General features: G+C 38.7%; 1 protein-coding gene across 1 annotated transcript; it reads right to left on the minus strand.

The window, feature by feature from the left end:
- Positions 1–1,119: 1,119 nt before the first annotated feature.
- Positions 1,120–25,226, minus strand: LOC118828571 (vomeronasal type-2 receptor 26-like). The gene is made up of 6 exons (XM_036735280.1): positions 25,147–25,226; positions 21,259–21,550; positions 14,416–15,219; positions 7,064–7,291; positions 5,508–5,631; positions 1,120–1,961 (listed from the first exon to the last, which is right to left on the minus strand). The coding sequence occupies exons 1-6, from the start codon at positions 25,224–25,226 to the stop codon at positions 1,120–1,122; spliced, it is 2,370 nt and encodes a 789-aa protein (XP_036591175.1).
- Between the last annotated feature and the right edge of the window lie 467 nt (positions 25,227–25,693).

Here is a 25,693-nt window from a genome sequence, read left to right on the forward strand (position 1 = left end):
GACCAGTTCATGTTTTTCTTGTAGGCTTTTGATGTACGCTCTTTGACTTTGTTGACTTCTTCTGGCTGCATGTTTTGGTCTTCTTTGTCACCAAAGAAAGATTCCAAAGTCTGAGACTGAATCTGAGTCCGTTTTCGCTGCCTGGCCATGTTCCCAGCCAACTTACTTGACCCTTGAGTTTTTCAGCAGGGTATGACTGCTTGTAAAACAAAAAGTACTTTTTTCCAAGCTTGAGGGGATGCATTGTTGTTTTCAGAGCTATTTCTATACAGCCAGCTCTGCCACACCAGCACTCCTCCTTCGCCAAGAACCCCCAGCCTGGACTTGACGTAAATCTTAAGCAGGCTCTGCACTCCTACTCTTATCTGCCACTTAATTCCTCCCACCAGGTGGGAAGGCTGGAGGTAACTGAAGCTATAGTTCTGTAGCTGCCCCACCTCCTCTGCCCCGGGGCGGTGGCTGAACCACAAACTCCTCCCTTCTGTCCCCCCCCCTCCCCCCCGCAGCTTTTCTCACTAACCTTCTTTGTTGTCTTTGGTGTTTGTGGGTTGAGAAGTCTGGTAACTGCCACAGCTCACTGATTCAGGGTGCTAGGGCCTGTTCTTCCTGGCTCCTGGTCTGGTTGGTCCTGCCGCCGCTCACGCTGGGCTCCACTCCCCTCCGCTCTGTGCACGATAGACCTCACCCAGCGACCCTCCAGGCTGTCCTGGGCTGGACCCCTGCTTCCCTCTGCTATTTTGTGGGTTCTGCAGTTCTACAATTTGTTCAGAGCCATTTTTTATAAGTTTTTGGAGGGACCTGGCAGGGAGCTCACGCAAGTCCCTGCTTTCCAGCTGCCATCTTGGCTTTGCCCCTGGTTTACAAGTCTTAGGAAGGGTTAGAAAACACTTTTGAGGGCAAGCACAAACAGATGAAGCTGTGCTGTGTAATTCTGAGATCTTAGACAGCAAGCAAGAGGTGAAATGTTCCAGGGCTGCCATATTGGTATACTTATCCTTAAAATTGATCATGTCTCTGGGAGGAATTAGCGGACAATGATCCAGAATGTTTCCTGCCCCTGGAACTTCCTTTACCCTTTATACTTTCCTGGGTGTTTTTGTCAGACCTCAGCAGGATGATTTAAAACTTGGGAATAAAGATGCAGCAAAGTAACCCAGCACTGGATGCCAGGATGGAGAAGATTTCCACAGTAACCATGGCCTTCCCCTTGGTACTCTGGTATGTTGGGAGAAAAGAGACCCAGACACTGCAGAACACCAACATGCTGAATGTGATGAACTTGGCTTCATTGAAGGTGTCAGGCAAGCTCCTGGCCAGGAAAGCTACTATAAAGCTGCACAGTGATAGGAATCCCATGTAGCCCATGACAGCATAGAAGGCATAGTCAGAGCCCTCATTGCACTTAATGATGATGTGGCCAGGTTCAAAATATGGGTCCATTTCAGGAAAGGGGGGAGAGGTTCCCAGCCAGATGCCACAGAGAACCACTTGAATCCCAGAAGATATAGGGACAACAGAGTTAGCCACCTTGGATTGTACCCATATCCTGCTCCTGCTCCCTGGTATTGTGACCCTGAAAGCCAGGACCACCATAATGGTTTTGGCCAAAATAGAAGACACAGCTACAGTAAACACAATTCCAAATGTTGTTTGCCTGAGGAGGCAGGTGGTTGAAGTAGGTCGACCAATGAAGAGCAAGGAGCAAAGGAAACAGAAGTTGAGGGAGATGAGGAGAGTAAAGCTGAGAGCCTGGTCGTTGGCTTTCACTATGGGGGTGTCTCGAAACTTCACAAATACCCAGAGAATTAAAGATGTCATTAGAGAAAAGGAAAGAGCAACACAGATCAAAGTTATCCCCAAAGGTTCTGAAACATCCAGGAAAGTCATAACCTTGGGGAGGCATTGATTTCCTTCCTTATTGGGATACTCGTCTTCTGGGCACTTCGTACAATGCTTCATATCTGCCAGAGACAAATAAGTTCTTAAGATTTTAAATTCAACAAGTTATTCTCATTTCCATGTGCCAAAAATAGGTAAAATTGCCCCAAGAAATTATTTCTTGCCTCAGAAGGCATAATAGTTCTTTCTGTGCTGGGATATGGTCATTGAAAATTAACTTAATGCCCAATCCAGGATCATTCTATCTATAATTATTACTGTTAAATTGTGATTTTATTCTTCTAGTATTCAGATTTTCTGAATACAAACTTTTCTTGTGAGGCTATTGTTCTAGTACAGTGACATAGGAACTGGAGCCCTTTCATACTGTTCTCTCAATCCTTTCTGAATCCATTATAATGTAACAATAACTCTAGATTGAAATGGTAAGATAAGTTTGCTAGATACTAAGCTATAAATCCACTATTAACTGTCTACTGTGGGCCTGGTACTTGAGTGGCAAACTAAAAGAATTGAGGAATACCTACTCATAAGGGCCTTACATTCTAATAGGATATAGATAATAGTAAAATATCTCATCTTTTTTTAATGGTCTTTATGGTAATGTCCAGCAAATTTATGCATTTCCATACTTCATGTGTAAGTGGAAGTCAAATGAGTAAATATCAACCAGTCTTCCTAAATTAAACGATAGGTTCTTCCCCAATTGCTTCATCTGTTGGCAATACAGCTCAACTATTTACTAGGTGTGAGTGATGAATGGAAACATCCCTGCACAAGAAAGGAAATTTGATTGGGATAGTTGAAGGGATTATCCTCATTTTCAGGAGCCTGTACAATTCCAGGGAGATAGGTGGGATCAGAAAGACTAGCTCTTGGTAGTGGAGAGAGGAGAGACTGTTGCAGATAAGCCCCTTAGATGCCAAGGATTGGTTTCACAAGAGTAGAGTGCTAAATCTTTGGCTTAGTCAGACTAGTTCTCCCTCCTTTGGCCCAGGGAATCTTGAAAACTATGAAGGAACAAGAGGACTTAGCCCTTTTCTCTGGCATGCTTGTATTACCTGCAAAATGGCTAGTGACAGGGTGTGCATTTGAAGCAAAGGACAGAAGAGATGTAGTGAGGAAAGGAGATTGAAGGCTCCACAAAGAGCCTAGAACAAAAGACTACGTCAGGCCTACAGTGAGATCTTTAAGAATAGCGAAAGGATTTGCAGTAACTTTGAATTACCCATCATTGTTTCATTAATTCTCAAAGTTTGAACACTTTTCCTCTTGTACTGTCTATATACACATGGGGCCTCATTTGGTCAATGAGAAGAGATTCCACCAATAAATTCTCTTACAGGTGAAGAGACAGTCTATGAATGGAGATGTAAATTGGGAGTGGCCTGATGGATTTGATGCTTGAAAAGCCAAAGGGAACTTGATCCCTGCAGGCCACATAGTGAGTTAGAAAATAACAAGTTAATATTAATTATGAAATGCTGTACCATTATTAATTTTCTTCAACACATGCTAATAACAATTTAATCTTGTTCTGGGTACGCCAGGAAGTTTGGCAAGCAGCATGCGTCCCACAGGACATAGGTTTGACATCTCTGATGTATACTAAACTTTTTTGTAAGAAATAAATCTGATACAAATATTTTCCTATTCATCCATTTCTCTTAATGTTCTATATAGGAGCCTGTACCTTATGTCATGAATGCTTTCTCTTTTTTTCACCTTTGTCTCTTGGATCCTCTAGCCTTTTTCAAAACATAGCTTAATTCCTATCTTCTGGGAAGCCTTCTGTAGTCCAGCCAGCTGCTTTTGACTTTTTCTCTGAGACTACCTTCATCTATGCTGCATATAGTTTCTATTTGCTACTTATTTTAATGTTGTCTTCTCTTTATAATATGACATCTTTGAATATAGGAACTGTTTTTTCCTTTCTTTATATCTTCAGGAAGTAATGCAGCGTCTGGAACGTAGTAACCCCTGAATGAATGTTTGTCATCTCACAGATTGGTATATCAAGAAACTATCTTACAAAGAATCCTCAATGTCCTTTCATTCACTTCCATGTCCTGAAAAGCATCTTATTCAAAGCCCAACAGTACCTTTCAAATGGAAGAATAGATAACTGCTATCCCGGCACCCAAGAACCAACTGTATCTTTCCTTCTGGGATGATCAGTACCTTCCCTTGTTCCATTTTGTACTGTGACAACATTCTCCTCTCGTCCCTAAGTACTAACAACAAGGTAGAACTTATGCCTTCCTGTGGTTAAGTTAAAATGTAGAAAATAGCAAGGGACAGGTAGGTTGTATGGTGGATATAGCCCTGTCCCCAGAATAAGGAAGACCTGAGTTCAAAGCTGGCCTTCAACACTTTTTTAGCTGTGTGACTCTAGGCAAGACACTTATCCTGGATTGCTTCATGAGAAAGAAAAGAAATTTGCAATTGCTTTTAGCATTCCATGGACTATCTGCCTCCTTTGTGGAAAAATCTAAGACAAGAAAAACAGATGCAACTCATGAGAAGAATAAAGCAAGAATTCAAACCCACATGAAGGGAGCGGACAATTCATTCAGTACATTTAGCCCCATGAAATGTACTAGATCTCAATGGCAACCGCTGAGACCATGCCAGTGGAATTATTCAGTTTCCTTACTACAACTTTCTCAAGTATTTATGAAAAATTTTCCCATTTGTCTATTAATCATCCACAGGTGGATTATTCACCATCCACCATGGAAGACCCTTACTGTTCAAAAAATTTCTGATTCTGCAATCTTGAAAATCCTCTGGGGATTTAGTACTATGAAATCATGAAGTACAGTGGCAAAGAAGGATTCTAATATGTTATCTTTCACTTGTTGGTTGCATTGTTTTAAGTTTGAAATGTTTTTACTATTGGAGTGTGACTGTTACATACTCTATAAATAGAATATAGTATTACACTAGTGTGGTTGCATAATTAATGACCCAAGTAATGCAGTTTGCACCGAACCTGAACAGAAGGGCAAGGTCTCCTATTACAGAAGTCTTAGAGAGAATAGGGGACTGTTCACATTCATGATACACTTCCCTTTCCAGATGATTTATCAAAGTATAACATTAAAATGTGGTGAGCAGTAGATAAGACAAAACATCCAGTATATATTGTGGATACCCATTTCCTTTGGGAATAATTCTCCCAAACCTACACTAGTCTAAAGTTTCTAATCAATGTTGTACCCAAGATACACATAAACTCAGCTTCACCTTATCACAAATATTTCTCAGAGTACGTACTCCTCCACACTCTAGCAAATTCTACCCTATTTCATGAGAAACCCTAAAAAGACTATACAAGTATATTCTATAAAGAGATAGAGCAAGATAGATACATTTTTTTATTTTATAGGTTTCATTTTGAAGAGAACAGTAAAGTCGGACATCATGTTTTAGTTATATATCATTAATTCAAGCCACTTGTCCTTGGCAAGAACTTTTTCCTGATTCACCTTGCTCCTGAATATCCAGTTACTCAGACAATAACAAGTTTGTTTCTAACCCCAGAGCAAAACACTAGTTTGTTCTGTCCAGTGGGTATAGAAGGAAAATTACCCGAAGACACTTACTCATCTGATTGGAGATCTCTCCCTCAGGACACAGAGAACAGTTGAAACAGCAGATGGGCTGTCCCTCCAGAGAGGTTTGCCTGAATCCAGCACCACAGCTCTCGCTGCATGTGGCACAAGGAATCTAGTGCAAGAGAGTAAAATGTATGATGGCTCTGGAAATAAACAGGAAAGAGGATGGTATCTAATTATCAAATGGGAGAAAGAGAGCTTATTCTATAGGAGAAATGTGAGAATTGTTCACACATCAATGGAATATGAGCTAGAATGAGCACTGGGTAGAAAACAGAGACCTGGATGCTAGTCCCATTTCTGCCACTAGCTGTGGAAAACTTACTGAACCTTTTAAACTTTGTGGGCATTAGTCTTCTGTCAGCAGAGGAATTTGAACACATTTTTATCTTACAGTCCTTATTTATCTAGCATTTTGCAATTCTCAATATCAGATATATCTTTAATAGTTATGATCCAAATTACTGAAGGAAATGTAAGACCCATCTAAAATGGACTTAAGCTTTCTACATGTGGGTTGCATGACATAGAACTCAAAGATAAGACTAATTTGACTTCATTATAATTAAAAAGGTAAATTCCATATCCTGTAGAGAAACAATTTGTTGGATTGTTTCAACAGTCTGGCTAGCAGCTTCTGTGAGGATGTAAAGCCAACAACAACCAGCTCACAGAACACAGAACAGGTCCTTTTCATCTGCTTTATTAAGGAAAACAGTTTTAAGGGGTATATACAAATAACATACACCTAGTTCAGGGGAAAAAGCCAGCAGCCTGAATTACAGACCAAATACAATTCGTAGTTATCAACATCTGGGAGAATGCTAACCTTTGCGCTTATATAGCCTGTTCAGGGCCGGAGGGCCCTGACCTCACCCAGGCTGAGCACGGAGAAGTTCCCCACCCCAAATATCACATCAGATACAAACCAATGGCTCCCAATTGTCTCAGTGCTGAGAAATACAAAAACATCTCACTTTATCTGCCCCATTCAAACAAAGGCCAGAATCATTAAAGGTCAACAGTGAAAAGTCCCACCTTAATTACTATTACGTGGGTTCAGAAATCCAATGAGTTCCAGAAATTAGATGTCAAACTCATTGATCATCTCCAGAAATGAATAGTCCTTGCATGATTAAATATAACTTTATTTTTATGGAATTAAAATGAACAGTTGGGTGTCATAATCCACAAAAATACTAGATATTTGACCAAAACACTGGCCTTAGGATCAGAGAATTTGGGGTTAATCGCTATCTTTATATGTCTCGGTTTCTTATTTATGTGAAATGACATGGCTCAGTGAGATGAGCTTTAAAGTCCATTCCACCTCTATCTCCAATGGTGCTATAGCTCCTGAGTTTAAAAGCATTGGATGGATTGTCTATTTGACTTTTTTTTTCACTCAGAAGTTTTCTACAACAGGAAAAGAAGTCAGTATGCAGGAAAATTATCTACCCCTAAAAAAATGGGGAGTGAGCTAAGCAGGGTAGAATGTGTTCCCATGATCAGATAATGAGGTTGATATTACAACTGTTTCTGACCTCTGCATATGTCCAGCCCCACACTATTGCCTCCTCATTAATGGCAAAATCTTCACCAGGCTGAGCCTTGGGGTTAAACTGTCCAACTTTCTTCAGAGCTTCAGCATCTTTATTGAAGGTTACATAGTTGAGGATTTTATACTGAGCCTCTGGGTTTCTATTCTCTTCCATAAATACCTGATCACCCCTGCTGTTGTTAAACTGGATCTTCTTTAGAAATGAGTGGAGCTACAAGAGAAAAGAAATTGCAATCATTGCCTGGTGCCCAAGGTGAGTAATCCCCCAGAACAAAGAGCTGTGGGTTGTTCAGGAAATCAGTCCATATTTAACAAAATTTAATTATGTGCCTATTATATGTCACTCATTATGTGGAGAAATTGAGATACAAAGGAATATAACATCAATTTATGTTCTCAAAGGGCTTATATTTCAATTACAGAAGATGCATATTAGTAAAAATCGATGTAGTCCCTATAAGCTTTGTCCAAATTCCCATACTTATATGTGTGTCAAGTTCCTGAAGAAGGCTAAATCTTCCCCTCAAGCTTTCATACAGGTTGCTGGAGAGCTGTTGGTTTCTCTCTCCTCTGCCATCAGTTTAAGCCCTGCCCCCATCCTATTATGCCCACCCCAAAGGTAACAAAAAGTGATTAATGTCCCATTTCACTTAATTTATTAGTATTAATTAACGTTTACAAATTAGTAATAGTATTAAGTTTTTAAAATTAGTTAACTTTTACCAAAAAAAACCTACTTCACAGTTTTGATAGCAATAGCTGTTACAAAGCATTATTCCTGAAATAGTTGTGGGGTTACATTTTCCCATTTATCACATCAATCCTCAGGAAGAGTGAATTCATTCATATAGCATTTGCCTCCTGTTTACGCTGGCATTGTTCTGTCCTGTTGCTTTGGAAACCCAACGCCCTCTCCATGTTCCATTCTTTGCTCTGAAAAATTCAATCAAATCATCACTATTACTGACCCTGCAAAGGTCTAGTCAATGTACTACCTACCCTATTGCTCCACACACTGCTCCTGTAATTTCTGAAAAAAGGCCCCAGAATTCACTGATTTTTTGCATGAATCCACCAGGTCCTACTTGCCTCTTCAGTCCACCCTGCTCTCATTGCCCTTCCCATTTTATTGCCCCATATTATCAAGTTGGTTCCCTTCTGTGGGAATGTTTGAAAGTCACTTATTTTGACTTTCAGGAGCCAAGATAGTGGATTAAGTAGTAAGTCACTCTCACCCTCCCATATTGACCTTAACAAAAACCAGAGAATATTGCCCCAGGAAAAATTCTGGAACAATGGAGCCACCAGAAAGACAAGGCATAACAGTCTTTTAGCTCAGGAGGCTACGAGGATTAACAGGAAAGGTCTGTCTTTCTGAGGCTGAGAGGGACCAGTACAGATTAGAAGTGTCCCAGAAAGCCAGCAGGAAGCCCCATTTCGACAAACCAGCAGGAGATCCTGAGCCCCAGGGTGGTCAAGCAGGCAAACACCAACAATAGGCACATACAAGCCACCAACACCAATTCCAGCTTTGTACCAGTTAAACTACCAGACCACTACAGCCTCCAGCTGCCAGCACCTGAGACTTCAGCGCACAAAACCAGTAACCAGGACCCCACCCCCAAGCACAAAAAGCATGGGATAGTAGCCCCTGTGCCTAGGAAGCAGAGATCAACTTTAAAAGCCAGAAAAAAGACAAACAACATGAACAAAAAGCAACAAAGAAAAATAATGACCATAGAGAAGTATCTTGGTGATGGGGAAGATCAAAACACAAATTAAGGAGAGGTCAGCATTGTCAATATACCCCCATCCAAAACCACAAAAAAGAGTAAGAACTATTCTCTAGCTGAAAAAACCTTCTTGGAAGAGCTCAAGAAGGATTTAAAAAGTCAAATAAGAGAGATAGAAGAAAAATTTAACAATTCCTTTAAGCATAAAATTGACAAAATTGGGGGGGGAATAAACTGAAGAAAACAACTCCTTAAAAAGTAGAATTGACCAAATGGAAAAAAAGATACAAAAGCAAATGGAAGCTAATGACTCTACGAGACATCAAGAATCAGTCAAACAAAATCAAAAGAATGAAAAAACAGAAGGAAACATAAAATACCTCACTGGAAAAACAATTGACCTGGAAAATAGATACAGGAGAGAAAATTTAAGACTTATTTTGTCTATTTGGACATCATGATCAAAAATTAAAAGCCTGGATAGCGTCTTTCAAGAAATCATGAAGGAGGAGTAGAGCCAAGATGACAGAGTAAAAGCAAGGACTTGCTTAAGCTCTCCTCCAAACCCCTCAAATGCCTGTAACAATGACTCTAAACAAATTCTAGAGCATCAAAACCCACAAAATGACAGTGAACAAATTACCATCCCTGGAAGGTCAACAGAAAAGGTCTGTTGCACCAGTCTGAGAAAAGAGCAAAGTAGGCCAATGAAGTTAAGGAGGTGAATAGAATTTCAGAAAAGTTAGATATGGTAAACCTCTGGATAAAACTGAATGGGGACAGAGAGCTATATACCTTTTTCTCAGTGGTTCTTGGCACATACTCAAAAAGTGACCATGTACTAGGGCATAGAAACCTTACAATCCAGTGCAGAAAGACAGAAATAGTCAATGCATCCTTTTCAGATCATGATGCAATAAAAATTACATGTAATAAAAGGCCATGGAAAGATACACTAAAAATTAATTGGAAATTAAATAATCTAATCTTAAAGAATGAGTGGGTCAGACAACCAATTATAGAAACAACCAATAACTTCATCCAAGAGAATGAAAATAATGAGACAATATACCAAACTTTATGGGATGGGATGCAGCCAAAGCAGCTCTTAGGGGAAATTTTATATCTCTCAATGATTACATGAATACAATAGAGAAAGACAAGATGAATGAATTGGGCATGGAACTAAAAAGAAACTAGAAAAAGAACAAATTAAAAATCCCCAATTAAATACCAAATAAGAAATTCTGAAAACCAAAAGAAAGATTAATAAAATTGACATTGATAAAACTATTTAGAAATGGTCAAAGGATATGTATGAACAGGTGGTTTTCAGATGAAGAAATTAAAGTTATCTATAGTCATACGAAAAATACTCTAAATTACTATTGATTAGAGAAATGCAAATCAAAACAACTCTGAGTTACCACATCATACCTATCAGATTAGCTAACATGACAAAAAAGGAAACTGATAAATTCTGGAGAAGATGTGGGAAAATTGGAACACTAATGCATTGTTGATGGAGTTGTGAACTGATCCAACCATTCTGGAGAGAAATTTGGAACTATACCCAAAGGGCTATAATACTGTGCATACCTATTGACCCAGAAATACCACTTCTAGGTCTGTATCCCAAAGAGATCATACAAATGGGAGAAAGACCTACATGTATAAAAATATATATAGCATCTCTTTTTGTGGTGGCAAAGAACTGGAAATTGAGGGGATGCCCACCAGTTGGGAAATGGCTGAAAAAGTTGTGGCATATGAATGTAATGGAATACTATCGTGTTATTAGAAATGATAAGCAGGTGGACTTCAGAAAATCTGGAAAGACGTATATGAACTGATATTGAACGAAGTGAGCAGAACCAGGAGAACATGGTACACAGAAACAGTCACATTATATGGTTCTAAGTTTGATAGATATCTCTTCTTAGCATTGAAATTGTCTAAGGCAACTCCAAAGGATTCATGATGGAAAATGTATTCCACATTCAGAAAAGGAATTGTGGAGTCTGAATGCAGATCAAAGCATATTATTTGCTCTCTCTCTTTTTGTTTATTTCTTCTTTCGTGTGGTTTCTCCCATTGGTTTTAATTCTTTTTAAAACATGAGTAATGTGAAAATAGGTTTAATATGAATGTATGTGTCAAGACTATATCAATTTATGTGCCATCTTGGGGTCAGGGAGTGGAGAGATAGGGAGAAAATTTGGAACTCAAAATCTTACGGAAGTGAACGTTGAAAACTAAAAATAATTTAATAAATTTAGTTTTAAAAAGAAAAGAAATGACTCAAATTAAATTCCGATTTGGATAAATAAGAAAAGTTGCAATCTTTCATTACAAAAATCTAAACAATAAAATAATAGAAACTTTAAAAATGAGAGGGTTAAGGAACAAATCACAGTAAAAATAAAAACTTTCCTTAAAGATAATGAGAATAATGCAACAACATGTGAAAATTTCCAGAATGCAGCCAAAATAATATTTAGGAGAAATATTACATCTCTAAATGGTTATGTAAGTAGAGGAAAAAACAGATCCATGTACTGGACATCCAACTTAAAAAAAACTAGAAAAAGGGCAAATTATAAATTCCCCAATTTAACAGCATGTTAGAAATCCTGAAAATGTAGGAGAAATTAATAAAATTCAAATTTTAAAAAATGAACTAATAAATAAAACTAAGAACTGATTTTATGGAAAAACAATAAAATAAAATAACTTATTTAATTTTATTTATTTTAAAATTTGTTTATTTTTAATATACTTTTCTTTTTAAATTTTGAGTTCCAAATTCTCTTCCTCCCTCCAATCCCTCCCTCTACCCAGGGGGAAGACAAGCAAAAGAATATCAATCATACCTATGAAATCATTCAAAACATATTTCCATACAAAAACAAGAGGGAAATAGTGTAAAATTATACTTTGATTTCCACTAATACTTCTTCAATTCTCTCTCTAGAGATGGATATTACTTTTTCATGCGTCCGTGGGAATTCCCTTTGATTGTTGACTTTTTTAGAGTAGTTACGTCGTTTGCAGTTGGTCAACATGACAAAATTACTGTCACTGTTCATAATGATGGCCCAGTTTTTCTCACTTCACTTTGCTGTAGTTCATATAGGTCTGTCCACATTTTCTTCTGAAACCATCCCCTTATCATTTCTTATATCACAATATTGCTCCACAATAATCATATTAACAACTTTTTCAGCCATCTTCTAATTGATGAGCATCCCCTCAATTTCGAATTCTTTACTACCAAAGAAAAAGAGATGCTATGATATATATGCTGTGTAAAAGAGTGTGCAAAGATTTGTAGCTTTGGGGGCATAGTACCAAATTGCTCTCCTGAATAGTTGCACCATTTCACAACCCTATCAATAGTTTATTAATGTATCTATTTTCCTTCAGACCCTTCAGCATTTGTCACTTCTGATAAGTGAGAGATATTTCCTTGGACTGCTTTTAATTTGAATTTTTCTAATCCATGGTGACTTAAAGCATTTTATGTGACTACAGATAGCTTTACTTTCTCTACTGAAAATTCTTTATTTGACCTTTTTTCATTTATATATTAATGAATGGCTCTACCTTTTGTAGATTTGACTCATATCCATATATATTTGAGAAATGAGGCCTTTATCAGAGAAACTTGCTGTAAAACTTTTTCACATTACTTCATTATCTATGGTAATTTTAGGAAAAAAAAGGTGTTTTCCTGATTATCTCTTTTTAATTAGGTCTGTTCTTATATTTGCTTTGTTTGACATCATGCCTTTATTTTTGCTTCAGATGCAGTATAATAGATTGTGTAATGGTCTCTTATATTAAAACTGTATATATCTTTCAGTTTCAATTGTGTCTCTAGTAAAAAAAATGTATTTTTGGATTCTGGTTTCTAATCCATTCTACTGTCCATTTCTGATTTATGGGTGAGGTCATCCCATTCACATACATATGCCATTATGATCACCGTGTATTTTCCTCCATTCTATATTCTTCTATTTATGGATCCTTCACTTTAAACTATCCCTTCTCAAAATTCTGTTTTCTTGCTGACCACTGCCTCCTCTAAACCTTCTTCCATTGTATCTTTCCCCCTACCTCAATTTTTCATATCCCTTTCTCCTCCTATTGCCCTTTTGGGTAAGAGAGATAAACACACAAACACACATATGTATATATATATATGTATATATATATATATATATATATATATATATATATATATATATATTCTTCCCTCTTTGACTGAATTCTGATGAGAGTGAAGTTCAAGAATTATCCACAAACTACCGCACATTTTCCCTCTCCACTATAAAAGCTCTTCTTTGCATCCCTCTTTTATATGAGTTAATTCCCCCCATTCTACCCCTCCTTTTCTCCTTCTACCAGTGTATCCTTACTCACCCCTTCACTTTTTGACATGATCCCAACATAATCAACTCACACTCATGTTTTCTATCTACATAAACTCCTTCTAACTGCTCTAGTAATGATAAAATCCTTGGGAGTTACGTGTATTTTTCACATTTAGAAATGTAAAGAATTTAACTTTATTGAGTGTCCCATGATTGTTCTTTCATTTTTACATTTTTATGTTTCTCTTGAATCTTTTGTTTAAATTTCAAATTTTCTATTTAGTTCTAGCCTTTTATCAAGAATATTTGAAAGGCCTCCATTTCATTAAATAACCATTTTCTGCTGAGAGATTATACTGAGGTTTTCTGGACAGGTAGTTCTTGGTTGTGATCCTAGCTCACCTTCCAGAGTGTCATATTCTAAGTTTTCTGCTTCTTTACTGTGGAAGCTCTTGTGATCTTGACTGCAGCTCCATGATATTTAAACTATCTCTTTCTAGCTGCTTGCAATATTTTCTCCTTGAAATAGGAGCTCTGTTATTTTATTATATTATTCCTGGGAGATTTCATTTTGGAATCTCTTTAGAAAGAGACCAGTGGATTTTTTTTCCAATTTCATTTTTACCCTCTGAATAAAAAATAATCAGAGACCAATCCCTAGCAATTTCTTCAAATATAATTTCAAGGTACTTTGGTTTATCATGGCTTTCAGGCAGTCCAATAATTCTAAAATTATCTCTTAATAATCCATTTTCTAGGCCAGTTGTTTTCCCAATGAGATATTTGACATTTTCTTCTATTTATTTCATTCATTTAACTATGTTGTGTTGTTCCTTGACGTCTCAAAGAATTGTTTGTTTTTACTTCCCCAATTCTAATTTTTCAGGAATTGTTTTCCACAGTGAATTTTTGTATCTCTTTTACCATTGAGCCAATTGCTTTTTTTGTTTGTTTTTGGTGAGGCAGCCAGGATTAAGTGACTTGACCAACGTGACACAGCTAGTAAGTTTCAAGTGTCTGAGGCCAGATTTGAACTCAGGTCCTCCTGGCCTCAGGGCTGCTGCTCTAACCCCTGTACACCTAACTTCCCCTCAATTCTGTTTTTAAGGTGTTATTTCTTCAGTATTTTTCTGCCTCTTTCACTAAGCTGATAATTTTATTTTCATAATTATCCTGAATAACTCATGTTGCTTAATGGGAAACACACAATTTTAAAGGAATATTACCTGCCATGGATGAGGCACACAACTTTCTCCCTCTACCATCGACTCTTTTTCTAATTTCTTCAGTAACATTTCATGGAGGGTCCAAGCCACAGCATAAACACCATTATAAATGGTATAACTCAATTCAGACATTGTCATGTCAAAGTAAAGTAAAGGCAAAGTCTCCAAGGAGGCATTTGGTGAACATTCTTCTTGTTTCGGTTTTTCAGGTTCTTCTGTACATCCAAATGCTGAGTGCCAGAATTCTTTCAATACAATGTCCTCTAAGTATTTACCAGTGTTCACTGTTCTGATAAAAGCCTTAAAACCAGGAACTTCACTTGTTAGGTGTGAAAATGTAAGTGCCCCATGGAAATTATAACCATCAATGTATTTGGGTCTCATGGTAATGTCCCAGTGAGAATTGGTGACCCACACCTTGTAATTTGCAAGAAAAGGAAATTGTGAATATCTCAAGATCATTAATGAATCTGTGTCACCATGAATGAAAATCACTCTGCTTGATGATGCCATGATCCTGGGCATGAATGTCATGTGTGATTCTGTGTGTCTTCTCTCACTGACAGGGATCTTCTCTGTGAAGGACACACAGACACCATTATTTGCCATCTCCAATGTTAGTTCCCTAAGGAATTCCTCATCTCTCAGATCATCAATTGTCACTAGACCTACCCATGTCCATTTAAAGTGACTCATCAATCTGACCAAACCTTTATGTAGGGAAGAGTCCCTGGGAGCCATTTGGTAAAGTGAAGGAAACTGCACCTTGTCACTGAGGATGGGATCAAATGGCCCAAAGGTGATCTAGATGTGAAAGAAAAAATAGGAAAATAGAAAAATAAGATCTATGAATATGATCATGATGTAAGTGTAAATGTGGTTTTGAAAGCAATCAACTCAATTTCAGATTTGATATTTTAATTAGGTGATACTATTTCTGGATCAAAACCTTAGACTAAGTTTAAGGCATCGTTGCAGTTATTCAAAGAAATGAAATGACACAAACAGGAAATCTCTTTCAAAAGCCTGGGAAATGTTCATGCCTTTAGAGATCATCTGTAAGTTAGTAATGGATCTGAAAGCATACAATAATTCCACCAACTGAAATGGATGACTTTTCAACACACCTCTGAAACGCAAAGCCAAGAAGAATGTGCCATAGGAAAAAGGATGGAAATCAAGGAGAGTCATAGGCTCTACAGAAATCTCAGAGTAGAAGAATCAGGCTGGGGGAAATGCCAAGACAACACTGACTTCCACCTGCTTCCCCTTTAGGTGCCTGTCTATCTAGAGACTTGTAATGTGATCTCTTATTTCATTACCCAAACATTTCCGGTAAGCTCAATTTTTCTTTGACAATAAAGAGGCCAGAAGTTAACTAGAGGTAAATATAAATGTAATGTTAAGCAACTTACTTTTAAATATTAAGATATTTTTGGAACTGGGGACTCCTCATTATTGAAACTAGACTTATCATAGTTGTCAACAAAAGTTGCCAAAAAATAAAAAGGAAGGAACCACAGGGACATTTAAACAGGGCAATTAGTTTAATGGTGTACAAATCAACTGTGTAAAAGTACCCATTCTCCCCATGTCATCTATCCTTGTTAGGAGAAAAACTGTGGATTCAGAACACGCTGTGTTACCATATTCGTTTCGTTTTCCCCAAATCTTTGCATCTTTTCATTTCTCTGAGCTGTCTAAAACAACTGTTTGATAAAGAAAGAATCTGATTTTTCTATTTTATCTGCTTTATAAGGTATGTCTTACATCTCCATCCCAAATGGCACTGAGAATGTAGTCCTACTTCTGTTGGTCCTATTGTTATGGTAGATTCCCAGGCTAAAATTGCCATACTGCATTTATAGTGAGTATGACACATGTATGCAAAAAAGTAAAACAAAATTGAATACCAAGTGCACACGTGTTTGTGTTTGCATATGTGTGTGTTGATGAGACAAAGAGTGTAATTAACATCAAAGTGAATTTGCTGGGCCAGCTAGGTGGCACTGTGCATAGAGTGCCAGGCCAGGAGTCAGGAAGACCTCCATCCAAATCTGGCCTCAGACACCTACTAGCTGTATGACCCTGGGCAAGTCATCTAACCTTTTTTGCCACAGTTCTACATCTATAAAATGAGCTGGAGAAGAAAATGGCAAACCATTCCAGTATATTTAAGAAGAAAACCCTAAATAATGTCATGAAGAGTCAGTCACGAATGAAATGAATTGAAAACAAAGTGTTGTGCTCAGAATTGGCTGATCTAATGGTTTTCTCCTTGAAAACAGAACATGGATTTTTCCTTATTAAGACATTTAGAAAAAAGTCTACACCTTAAGATCTGAGATGCATGCAAATACCATCACTGTGATGCTGAAAATGTTAGCTTATGCGTTCACGTTCAGAGCTGGTATGGCGAAAACCAAAATATTAAGCCAGCTTATTTAGAAAGCCATGACTAACTGGGCAAGGGTCAAATTTCACATTCATTTCAAAAGTTCCTCAATCCCCACAATTGATTCACAAAGTGTTTCATGCTCATTGAATTTGAAATACTAGATTTTTGGCATCAAGCAAAGAGAACTCAAGTTAACTAGAGATAGATACAAATGTAAATTTACGCACTTTCTCCTGGAATTTTCCTAACTTTGGGCATGATGCAATTTTGTTGGAAGTCATAATGTTTTATCTAAATAAACTCTTTAAAGCTTAATAAGAAGGAATCATGTGGATTGTACTGTACCTGATATTGCCTTGGAGGCTTAAAGATGCCAATTAGCGGGAAAAAAAATTTTATAAATGAATTTTAGAAAACAACAAACTCCCACCATCATCCTCTTTTGGTTACAAGAAAGACTGTAGATTTCATGACATATTCTCTTTTACAAGAAAAAGTTTAATTTCTCCAAAATTCCAAATTTATCTCATTTTCTGAGACAGATCAGGAAACTTATTTTAGAGAAAAAGTTTTTAATTCTTCTATTATTTTGGCTTCTATGAAGGTATTTCCATCCTACTTCCCAAAGACACATGGATATGCTGCTACTTCTATTAGTTCCTAGGGAAGTGTTGATTGTCAGACTAGCATGTTTATATTTTATTGCTAAGGGTAATTATGTTTATATGTAAACATTAAAACAAACTATGATGTGTGTACGTTTTCATGAGGCTAAGATCATGATGTGTCTTTGAGGGGAATTGGAGCCAAGATGGCACAGTAAAAGGAGAGACTCACTTGACCTCTCCCTCAAACACCTCCAAATACATTCCAAATACATGTAAAAATGATTGTAAACAAATTCTAGAGCAGTAGAATCCACAAAAAATAACAGAGTGAAACTAATTTCCAACCCAATGCAACCTGGAAGTTTGACAGCACAGGTCCGTTGCTACAGTCTGAGAGAAGAGTGAAGTCCAGCATGGGCCATGCTGGCACAGACAGGGCTGCAGCAGGCCTCAGAGGCCTGAATCACTGGCAGCTGTGGCAGTTGCCAGACTTCCCAACCCACAAATGCCAGAGACAACTTAGAATGCCAGAAGGAAAGATCAGTCAGACCTGGGTGAGAGAGGAGTTCTGTTTAGACCCCAGCCAAAGGGTGGCAGAGGTGGAGGCAGAGGCAGCAGCAGAGGCTGCTTCCAGAGGTCTTGACCACCACAGACAGTGGTGGGATCAAGAGCGTGATCAGAGGGGAATGGCAAGGATCTCTTTGCTGGTGCTGAGACAGAATTCTCTTGCTTTGCCATGCTTCAATTTGGATGGCAATCCTGGGTGCATCCTTGGGCAAGGAGGAGCCTGTGGCAGAGCTTATGGCAGAAGTGGAGAGGGAATCCTCCTTACAGTTGCAAGACAGAAGAGACCGCTTGTGGTCACTCACAAATCAGAGCACAGGCCAGGAGAATAATAAACACCTCTCCTTTGATAATATCACCTTGGAGGAACTGAAAATTTACAGGCTGCTAGGTATGTTATGATAGCAGAAAGCTGACTCATTAACTTGGGGATAAGTGGCTACATTTCTTTCTCAAAGACCAAGCCTTAAACCCAATTCACTCTGGAGCTCAGAGATTGGACAATAGGTTTCTGCCTTCCTAGTTCAGAATAAATAAAAACAGTGATTTCTTCTCTTTTGGCCAGCAACCCTGAGGGTCTTCCCCTCCCAGTTTGATTTTTTTTTATTAAAGGGCCAACCCTTGACTCACTTCTTAAAGAGATCTATTCACTGACTGAGCATTTACTCACTCAAAGTGAGAATCTGAAAAGACTTTAGCTTAAAAGAGCTAGGGTCTCCAATTGTATCCTGGGCCAACTCCAGTCATCCTGGTGCATATCTGAACACTGAATCTAGATGGCTTTGGAGAAGAAAGTGAGGCTAGTGACCTTCCATAGTGTCCTTCACTCAAAGTCAACTGCAAGTCATGTCATCATCTCCCTGATGTCATGGTCCTCTTCCAGAATGAAGGACAAAAACAATAACATGCAACAACAACAAACACAACAACCCATGTAAAAAGGACAGAAAATAAAATCAAAATTGCCTTGCTGCAGTGAGGGTCCTGTTGAAATTATGTAATGAAAATTGTAGTGGATGCAGTCAACATGTTTTCATGATTTGCTCCAGCTTCTTTCAGCAGTGTGGGGTTAAGTGTGAAGGCAGGCGATGGTGAGAGAAATATAGGGCTGGTGCATACCAGGAAAAATTATTGATAGGGAGCAAGAAACTCAAAGAGGCTAGAATAGAGTTGAACTGGTTCATGATGAGGTCCACATGGGGAAGGGTAGAATTGTACATCATGTAGGGGTAATGACCTTGGAATGAACTGAGGCTGAAGGGATTTTAGATCGTGATAAAATGAAGAAGTTTTGTAGAAGGAGTTGTAGAATCACAATAGCTTGTTACCCAATAATGGAATTTCTAAGTTTATGAACATGGAAATGGAACAGTTTGGAGGGATGGAAAGGTGAGTGTTATGACCCTCTCTGTGTGTAGCTGAGGTGAGATGAAGGAATAGATGACTGGAAATTACAAAGTTGGATTTTTGATGGAATATCAATATGTTTGCTGATGTCACCTATAATAGGAGCTGTGTAGGAAAGAAAGACTGAATCGGGCACTGAACTCATTGAGGAAGGAATGTGTCCTGGAGGTCAGTAGATAACATATATTAGAATCTGGACTGGAGGTAAATATTGATTAAATGAACTTCCAAAGGAACTTTCGAACTCTCCAAAGGAAGGAAATTTGCTGAGAAATGGAACAAGAGGGAGAGTCCGGAAGTGGCAGTGGGGAAAAAAAGAAAATTCAAACAGCTCCACTTCAGCTAAAAAAAGAAGGAAAGAGTGACAAAGTCCCATGTGTTTTTAAGTACTTAGAGAAGCTTTTTAGTCATATGCTAGTTACTGAATATAGGAGAATTATAATCAATTAGCAAATTGCTGTGAGTATACTGTTGTATAGAAATGCATTGGAATATCATTGCTTAGTAACAAATAAAAGTCAGATTTGGAGACACCCGGAAAAATTTGTATGCACTAACAGCAAATGAAGTGAACAGAGCACAGAGAAAAATCCGTACAAAACAAACACTGTAAATAAAAAAAAACAACTTTGAAAGCCATAGGACCTCTAATAGTTAACAATGGCCAACTATGGTTGCAGAGAATGATGATAACATTTTGGAAAGTAATCCATGACTGTCATGGCAACATGAACTTCAATAACTCCACTGGGATATTTGTGTACTTTTGAAAATTCCCTATATTATGCTTTTTAAGTTAATTTTCAAATTTAACACTAACAGTTCTTCAGTCTTTAATACCCATCAGACTTTCAAAGTAGAAATAAAAAGCTTTCATCTCTCTCCCTATCTCTGACTAAATCTCTGACTCTCAGTCCAGGCAACATTTGAGAATATACATTGGAAAACTTTGATTTTGCTGTGAGAGTTAAGGTCAAATCATATTCTTTCTCTGTAGCCCAGAGGAAATGTTGCAGTGATTGACCTTTGAAGAGAAAGCCAAAGTAGAATTTAAGAAGAATAATCGCCTCTATGACTTCATGCATTTCTATTGCCACGCATTTAATAGTGTGAGGAAGAATAGAAATTTGTATCAGTAAGCTCTACTTTTTTAGTGAGTAGATCACCTCATTAAGGTGCTCTTCCTTTCATCTTTCCAACAATTCAAAGACACCCTCATCATTGCTGCCCAGAACCTGCACTTTCCACACCAATGTTCATTATTCCCTTTATTGAAAGAAGTGTTCTTTGGGAAAGGAAAACCGATAGTAATATTCATAGGCAATACATCACATGAGGATGAAACAGAGATAATGTGATGTAGTCACACATAGAGCAATGAACTACTATAAAAACATATGGATTATAGTTCCAGCTCACCCATTTATTGCATTTGAGACTTTTGGTAAGTTGTTTCATCTCCCTGACACTTAGGAATTTTCTCTGGATAATTAGAAATTAGGCCTGCAAAATCTCTCAAATTCCTTCATTGATAGAAATTAGGTGACACTGACTATGTCTTCGATAATAAAGGGAGTGCAGTGCCCAAGGGCAGTGTTCAAAATTGAGTAAGCTTTCAAAATTGTGCTGATGATGTCATTGGTGTAGGAATTTCCAGGCAAGATACACCTACCAATTCAGGTTCTCATCTTCTCTGAAATGTAAAGTCTCTGAGAGTGGCTTGAAGTACTTAGAGGTTAAGGAACTTGACCAGTGTCATGGAGTCACTATACAGCAGAGGCAGCTTTCTTAACTTGGCCCTCCTGACTCTGCTTCCCTCAGGGGTCTGACGAAACCTCAGAAGGAGACAGGGTCAATATTACCCACCTGAGGATACTTGTAGAGGTCCAGCACGGTCCCCATCTGGACAGACAAAGATGATGTGGCTCCTCCAATAACAGCTACAGACTTGTCCTGCTCCCAGCAGCTGTAGTTAGGGATGAGCTGGTCCTGCCCAGACAGCCACCGCAGGGAGCTCTCCAAGGTCCTCTCATCACTGTGGTAGGTGTTGTAGAGGCGGAATCCCAGGGTGAGATTGGGCAATAGGTTAGGGTCCTTGTTAATCTCCTCTACAGCAAACATTAGCATCAGGACTTGTTGGTAATTTTTATATAGCCATCTAAGGAGGAGATAATCAGAAACAATTTTTAAAACGTGTAAAAAAATTAGCTTAAGGAAGGAGAATATTCTACCCACATGAGGGTTAGACTTAAAGGCTGTAGCTCATTTGGGGTGTATTAAAAACAGCCTCCTTTGTTCCTATACTGCTTCCTTCTTGTGATTGGAATATTGAGTACTATTTTCATTGAGTTCCTAGTACAGCTCTGGTTGTGAGCCATTCACTCACTCACTAATTCATTCACTCATGTAGCAAAGATATAATGAACACCTACCATTTCAGAATCACAGAGTCTGAGATTTTGAAAACAACCCAGAAGTCATCTAATCTAACATGTTCTCATAAGAAATAAATGAAGAGGACCTGGGAAGTTCAAAAAAATAAACAAAATCCTTAATCATCCTTCTAAAGTAAGACCAGAAGTAACTGTCCAAAGGCATGTTCTCTTCTGGAATCTGTGTTCGAATATCAATTTCTCACAATTTCCTCCTGCCCTCACTAAGTTTTAACCCACACCAGTCCTGAACATTGGCCTACACCCAGGTATCAACTTCTCCGGTCTCTGCTCCCAAATATTGATTCTGCTTGTCCCATATAATAACCCTATATAACTCTATACCTTCTTAGCCTCCTCATAAAATTAATTCTATCCATGACACCAAAAGACTGAAGGGTGCCCTCTCTTTCTACTCTGTACCTTTGTAAGCATCTCACTGATCCCCCATGAAATTTTCCTTCCTACAGTTTCTCTATTTCTGCTTCCTTTTAGTTCTGTCAAATGCTGCCGTACCTTCCAGACATGCCAGTTCTTGTAGAGTTCTTTCCTTAGAAACATATGTGATTAATAACTCAATATGTGCACCTTTTCCACAAGTTTTCTCACTCATGGAATATAAGGAACAAGGATTAATTTGGACCTCGTGCCTCAGTACCACTGACCCCCTTGTTTTCCTTGGAACCATGTGCATGCCTGGGGGCTTTATCCAGAATAGCATATATTTTCTATACCAATAAAAGTGAGAGATAAGGAAAATTGTTGTCTTTCCTGGGTGATATTCTGAATGTACCTGACTCTGTGTTAGGATAATACCTTACAATGGTATGTTCCAATAGCTTATTCAAACATCTCCTGTCCCCAGAATGCCTAGGGTACTGTCAAGGAGAGCATGATAACCCCACCAACCTATAAGACAATTCAGTGGGGAATATTTGACCAGTGACTAGTACAGAGAAAGTCAGTAAAGCTGAGCATGGGGCAGCCCTTTCCCAATACAGGAAGACTTCATGAAGTACATCATAGCCCTCAAAGGATGGGCTGCAGGACATAGAATTCAGTGAACAAGGACACAGAAACATATTTGAGGGATAGGAAGCATTCCAAATTTGTGCCCACAGAATCTGCTAGCAACTGCTGTCTAAATAACACAGGGTCAAGATCTGGAGGATTCACTCTGCCCAATCATCTTCTCTCCTCATCTTTTCCTTTTCTGATAGGCACTGAAAAAGGCCAAAACTTTTAAAAAAGACTAAATTACTATCAAGAATTTAATCAACCAGTCCCAAACTCATAGCTAAACAAATCTCATATTCATGTCAATGTTTTAACAATCCAGCTAGCAGCTTCTGTGGGGGTGTAAGATCCACCCACAGCCAGCACCCAGAAAGCTGCTGGCACACTGGGAAAGTACAGGTTCTTTTGATCTGCTTAACCAAGGAAAGCAAGGTGAAGGGGTTGACAAGCTTACTTTAATCCAGCATACAGACAGCATTCAGTTAGTTCAGGGGAAAAAGCCAGCATCCTGAACTTCAGAACAAATACAAACAAATTACAAGCATCAACAGACAGACCAAATACAGATTCATTCACTTACTTCAGGGGAAGAGACCAGCACCCTGAACTTCAGAACATTCATTTAGTTCAGGGGAAAAAGCCAGCACCCTGAACTTCAGAACAAATACAAACAAATTACAAACATCAACAGACAGACCCAATATAATTCATAGTTACCAACATCCAGGTTCAGCCCGAGAGCTCGGAACAAGGGCTGGCCCAGAGTCACACTCGCCACCCCTGCTGCTCCAATGGAAAAGGGATCTTCAAGCTGTCTTCTCTCCTCTTATAGGGTTTTTGACATCATCAAGTGTCATCTGAATGACCAGAGCCGATTGGTTCTTGAGTTGGTCCCTCCCCTTAGGACCCTGGGAGGTTCACATCCATGTAGATTAGGTTAACACCCAATAGGGCATGGTTCTGGAGTTAACACCTCCCTTTAGCCAGCCCCACAAATCATCACAAAGAGGCAGACTTAAACCCATGTGGTCTAAAAGCCTCTGCTGTCCCAGACATGTAAACTAGGCCCTCCCTGGAGTTAGCCCTACCTTGGGCCCCAAGGGCCCAGCACCTAGTAAGGCTTAATGAAATAAACTGAGTTACTCAAAGAAAACAAAGGCCATTTTTGCTTACCGACACAGTCAATATGCTCCAAAATGTTTGCAATCCAAAAATATTTTCCAGCAACTCACATTTTGAAGGTAATTCAGACCTGGATTCCAGAAGGTGGCAGGCAAATACATGGGAATCTTCAGGCCTTCTCATTTACTCTACCATTAACAGCCAAATGGACTTTTCCTCTATTAACTGCCCATTTCCTGAGAATTTGAAACCCTTTTTTCTATTCTCTCTTCATTCACACTTGTTACAATTAGAAGAAGGGAGAAAAGAACCCAATTCTCCCAACCACATGAACAAACACAGTTCTCCGGGTAAAGTTTGGCAAATGCTGCACAGAAACCAATAAAGAAATTTGGGTCCCAATGGCCTTTTTGTTCAGTGCTACACTTAGAGTGAGAGCATGTTTACCTGCCTCTTGAAAACTGTCATCCACTCAGCCTAGACAGTGAACAATCGCAGAATAGAAAAGAATTGGGAATATCTCAAAATGTTCAAGAAATAGAAGTGAACATTAAATTATTTCCTTATTTTAGACCAATGGAGATAAAAATAAGGAGGAGGGAATAGAAAGGCACAAAGGCAATATAAAATGCAGAAAGAACTCAAAAGCAAAAGAAATGCACAGACAGAGACACAAAGAAGAGGTCACAATTGTCATTCTTCATTTCCCAAAACCATTGCCGCAAATCTCTTGACAGATCTATGACTTGCAGGGGCCTCACAGTGAAATTGGGCAGAGACGTCACTGAAAGGAATATGTGTGTGTGTTTAGGTTTAAATCCAATTTCTATAGTAAAGATATTCATTGTTTATATTTATATTTTAGGTTTCATTGCTACATACTGAGCTCTTATGCTTACTGGAGTTTTTCACATGAGCGGAGCCAAGACAAAGCTCCAACTATCTCTGCTGCCTCAACATCACTGAAAGGAGACAGAAGACAGACAGGGAGAATCCCTTCACTCTTTAGCTCTGAAAGAAAATGATATAAATGGAAAATGGCCACGCATAGCCAACAAAAGTCAGAGAGGATAGAAGAGACTGCAGAATCAGCAGACAAGAGCCCACGTTCCTGCCTGCCCCTTCCATAAAGACCTCTGTAATCATCAGCCTGCTCAAGAACCTCAGGCAGGCAAGCACTTACCTATAATCTCGACAATCCTTGTCAGGTTTACTTCCAAAGAGTCCTGCTCCTGTGACACTGCTCACTTCAACTGAATACATGGGGAGAAATGTCCCAATCACAAGATCCCCATTTCTGACAAGGCTGGGGTTTATTTGGGGGAAGCAGGGCGGCTCCTCCTCTGTCTTGTTCTCACAGGCTGGAACTTTCAGAAGCAGTGACAAGAGCAGGAGAGAAAGAAACAGAGAAATCTTTCTCTGAACAAGAGGCCACATATCCTCAGACATTAGATAAAGCCCCAAGCCTGGCAGGAGCCAAAGAGTTGCAAGAATAAGGGCAAAGTCAAACATTCTAGGCTTGGCCAGCTGAGAAAACCTCTGGAGTTGTAATGTTTTGTTCTGGGGCAGATAGCCAGGTTAAGTCCTTCCTCCGCATCCGAGGAAACACAAAGGGACATTACCTGTGCCCATTTCAAGGACAAGCACAGTGATGTAAGACTAAAGAGGTAATTATAATGCTTTCCTGGCCCCTCAACTATATTCTGTCCCTCAGTGATCTTGTGGTTAGC

Source organism: Trichosurus vulpecula, chromosome 1 (assembly GCF_011100635.1).
Source record: "Trichosurus vulpecula isolate mTriVul1 chromosome 1, mTriVul1.pri, whole genome shotgun sequence".
Lineage (NCBI taxonomy): Eukaryota > Metazoa > Chordata > Mammalia > Diprotodontia > Phalangeridae > Trichosurus > Trichosurus vulpecula.

Bases quoted from the DNA above. Each gene is read 5' to 3' on its own strand.
- LOC118828571 (XM_036735280.1), bottom strand. From the start codon at position 25,226: ATGTATTCAGTTGAAGTGAGCAGTGTCACAGGAGCAGGACTCTTTGGA. The intron at 7,292-14,415 runs GTAATATTCCTT...TTTCTCTTGTAG, and splicing joins GTGTGCCTCATCCATGGCAG to CTCCACTCATTTCTAAAGAA. The intron at 5,632-7,063 runs GTCAGAAACAGT...CTCTTGCACTAG, and splicing joins GGGGCTGGACATATGCAGAG to ATTCCTTGTGCCACATGCAG.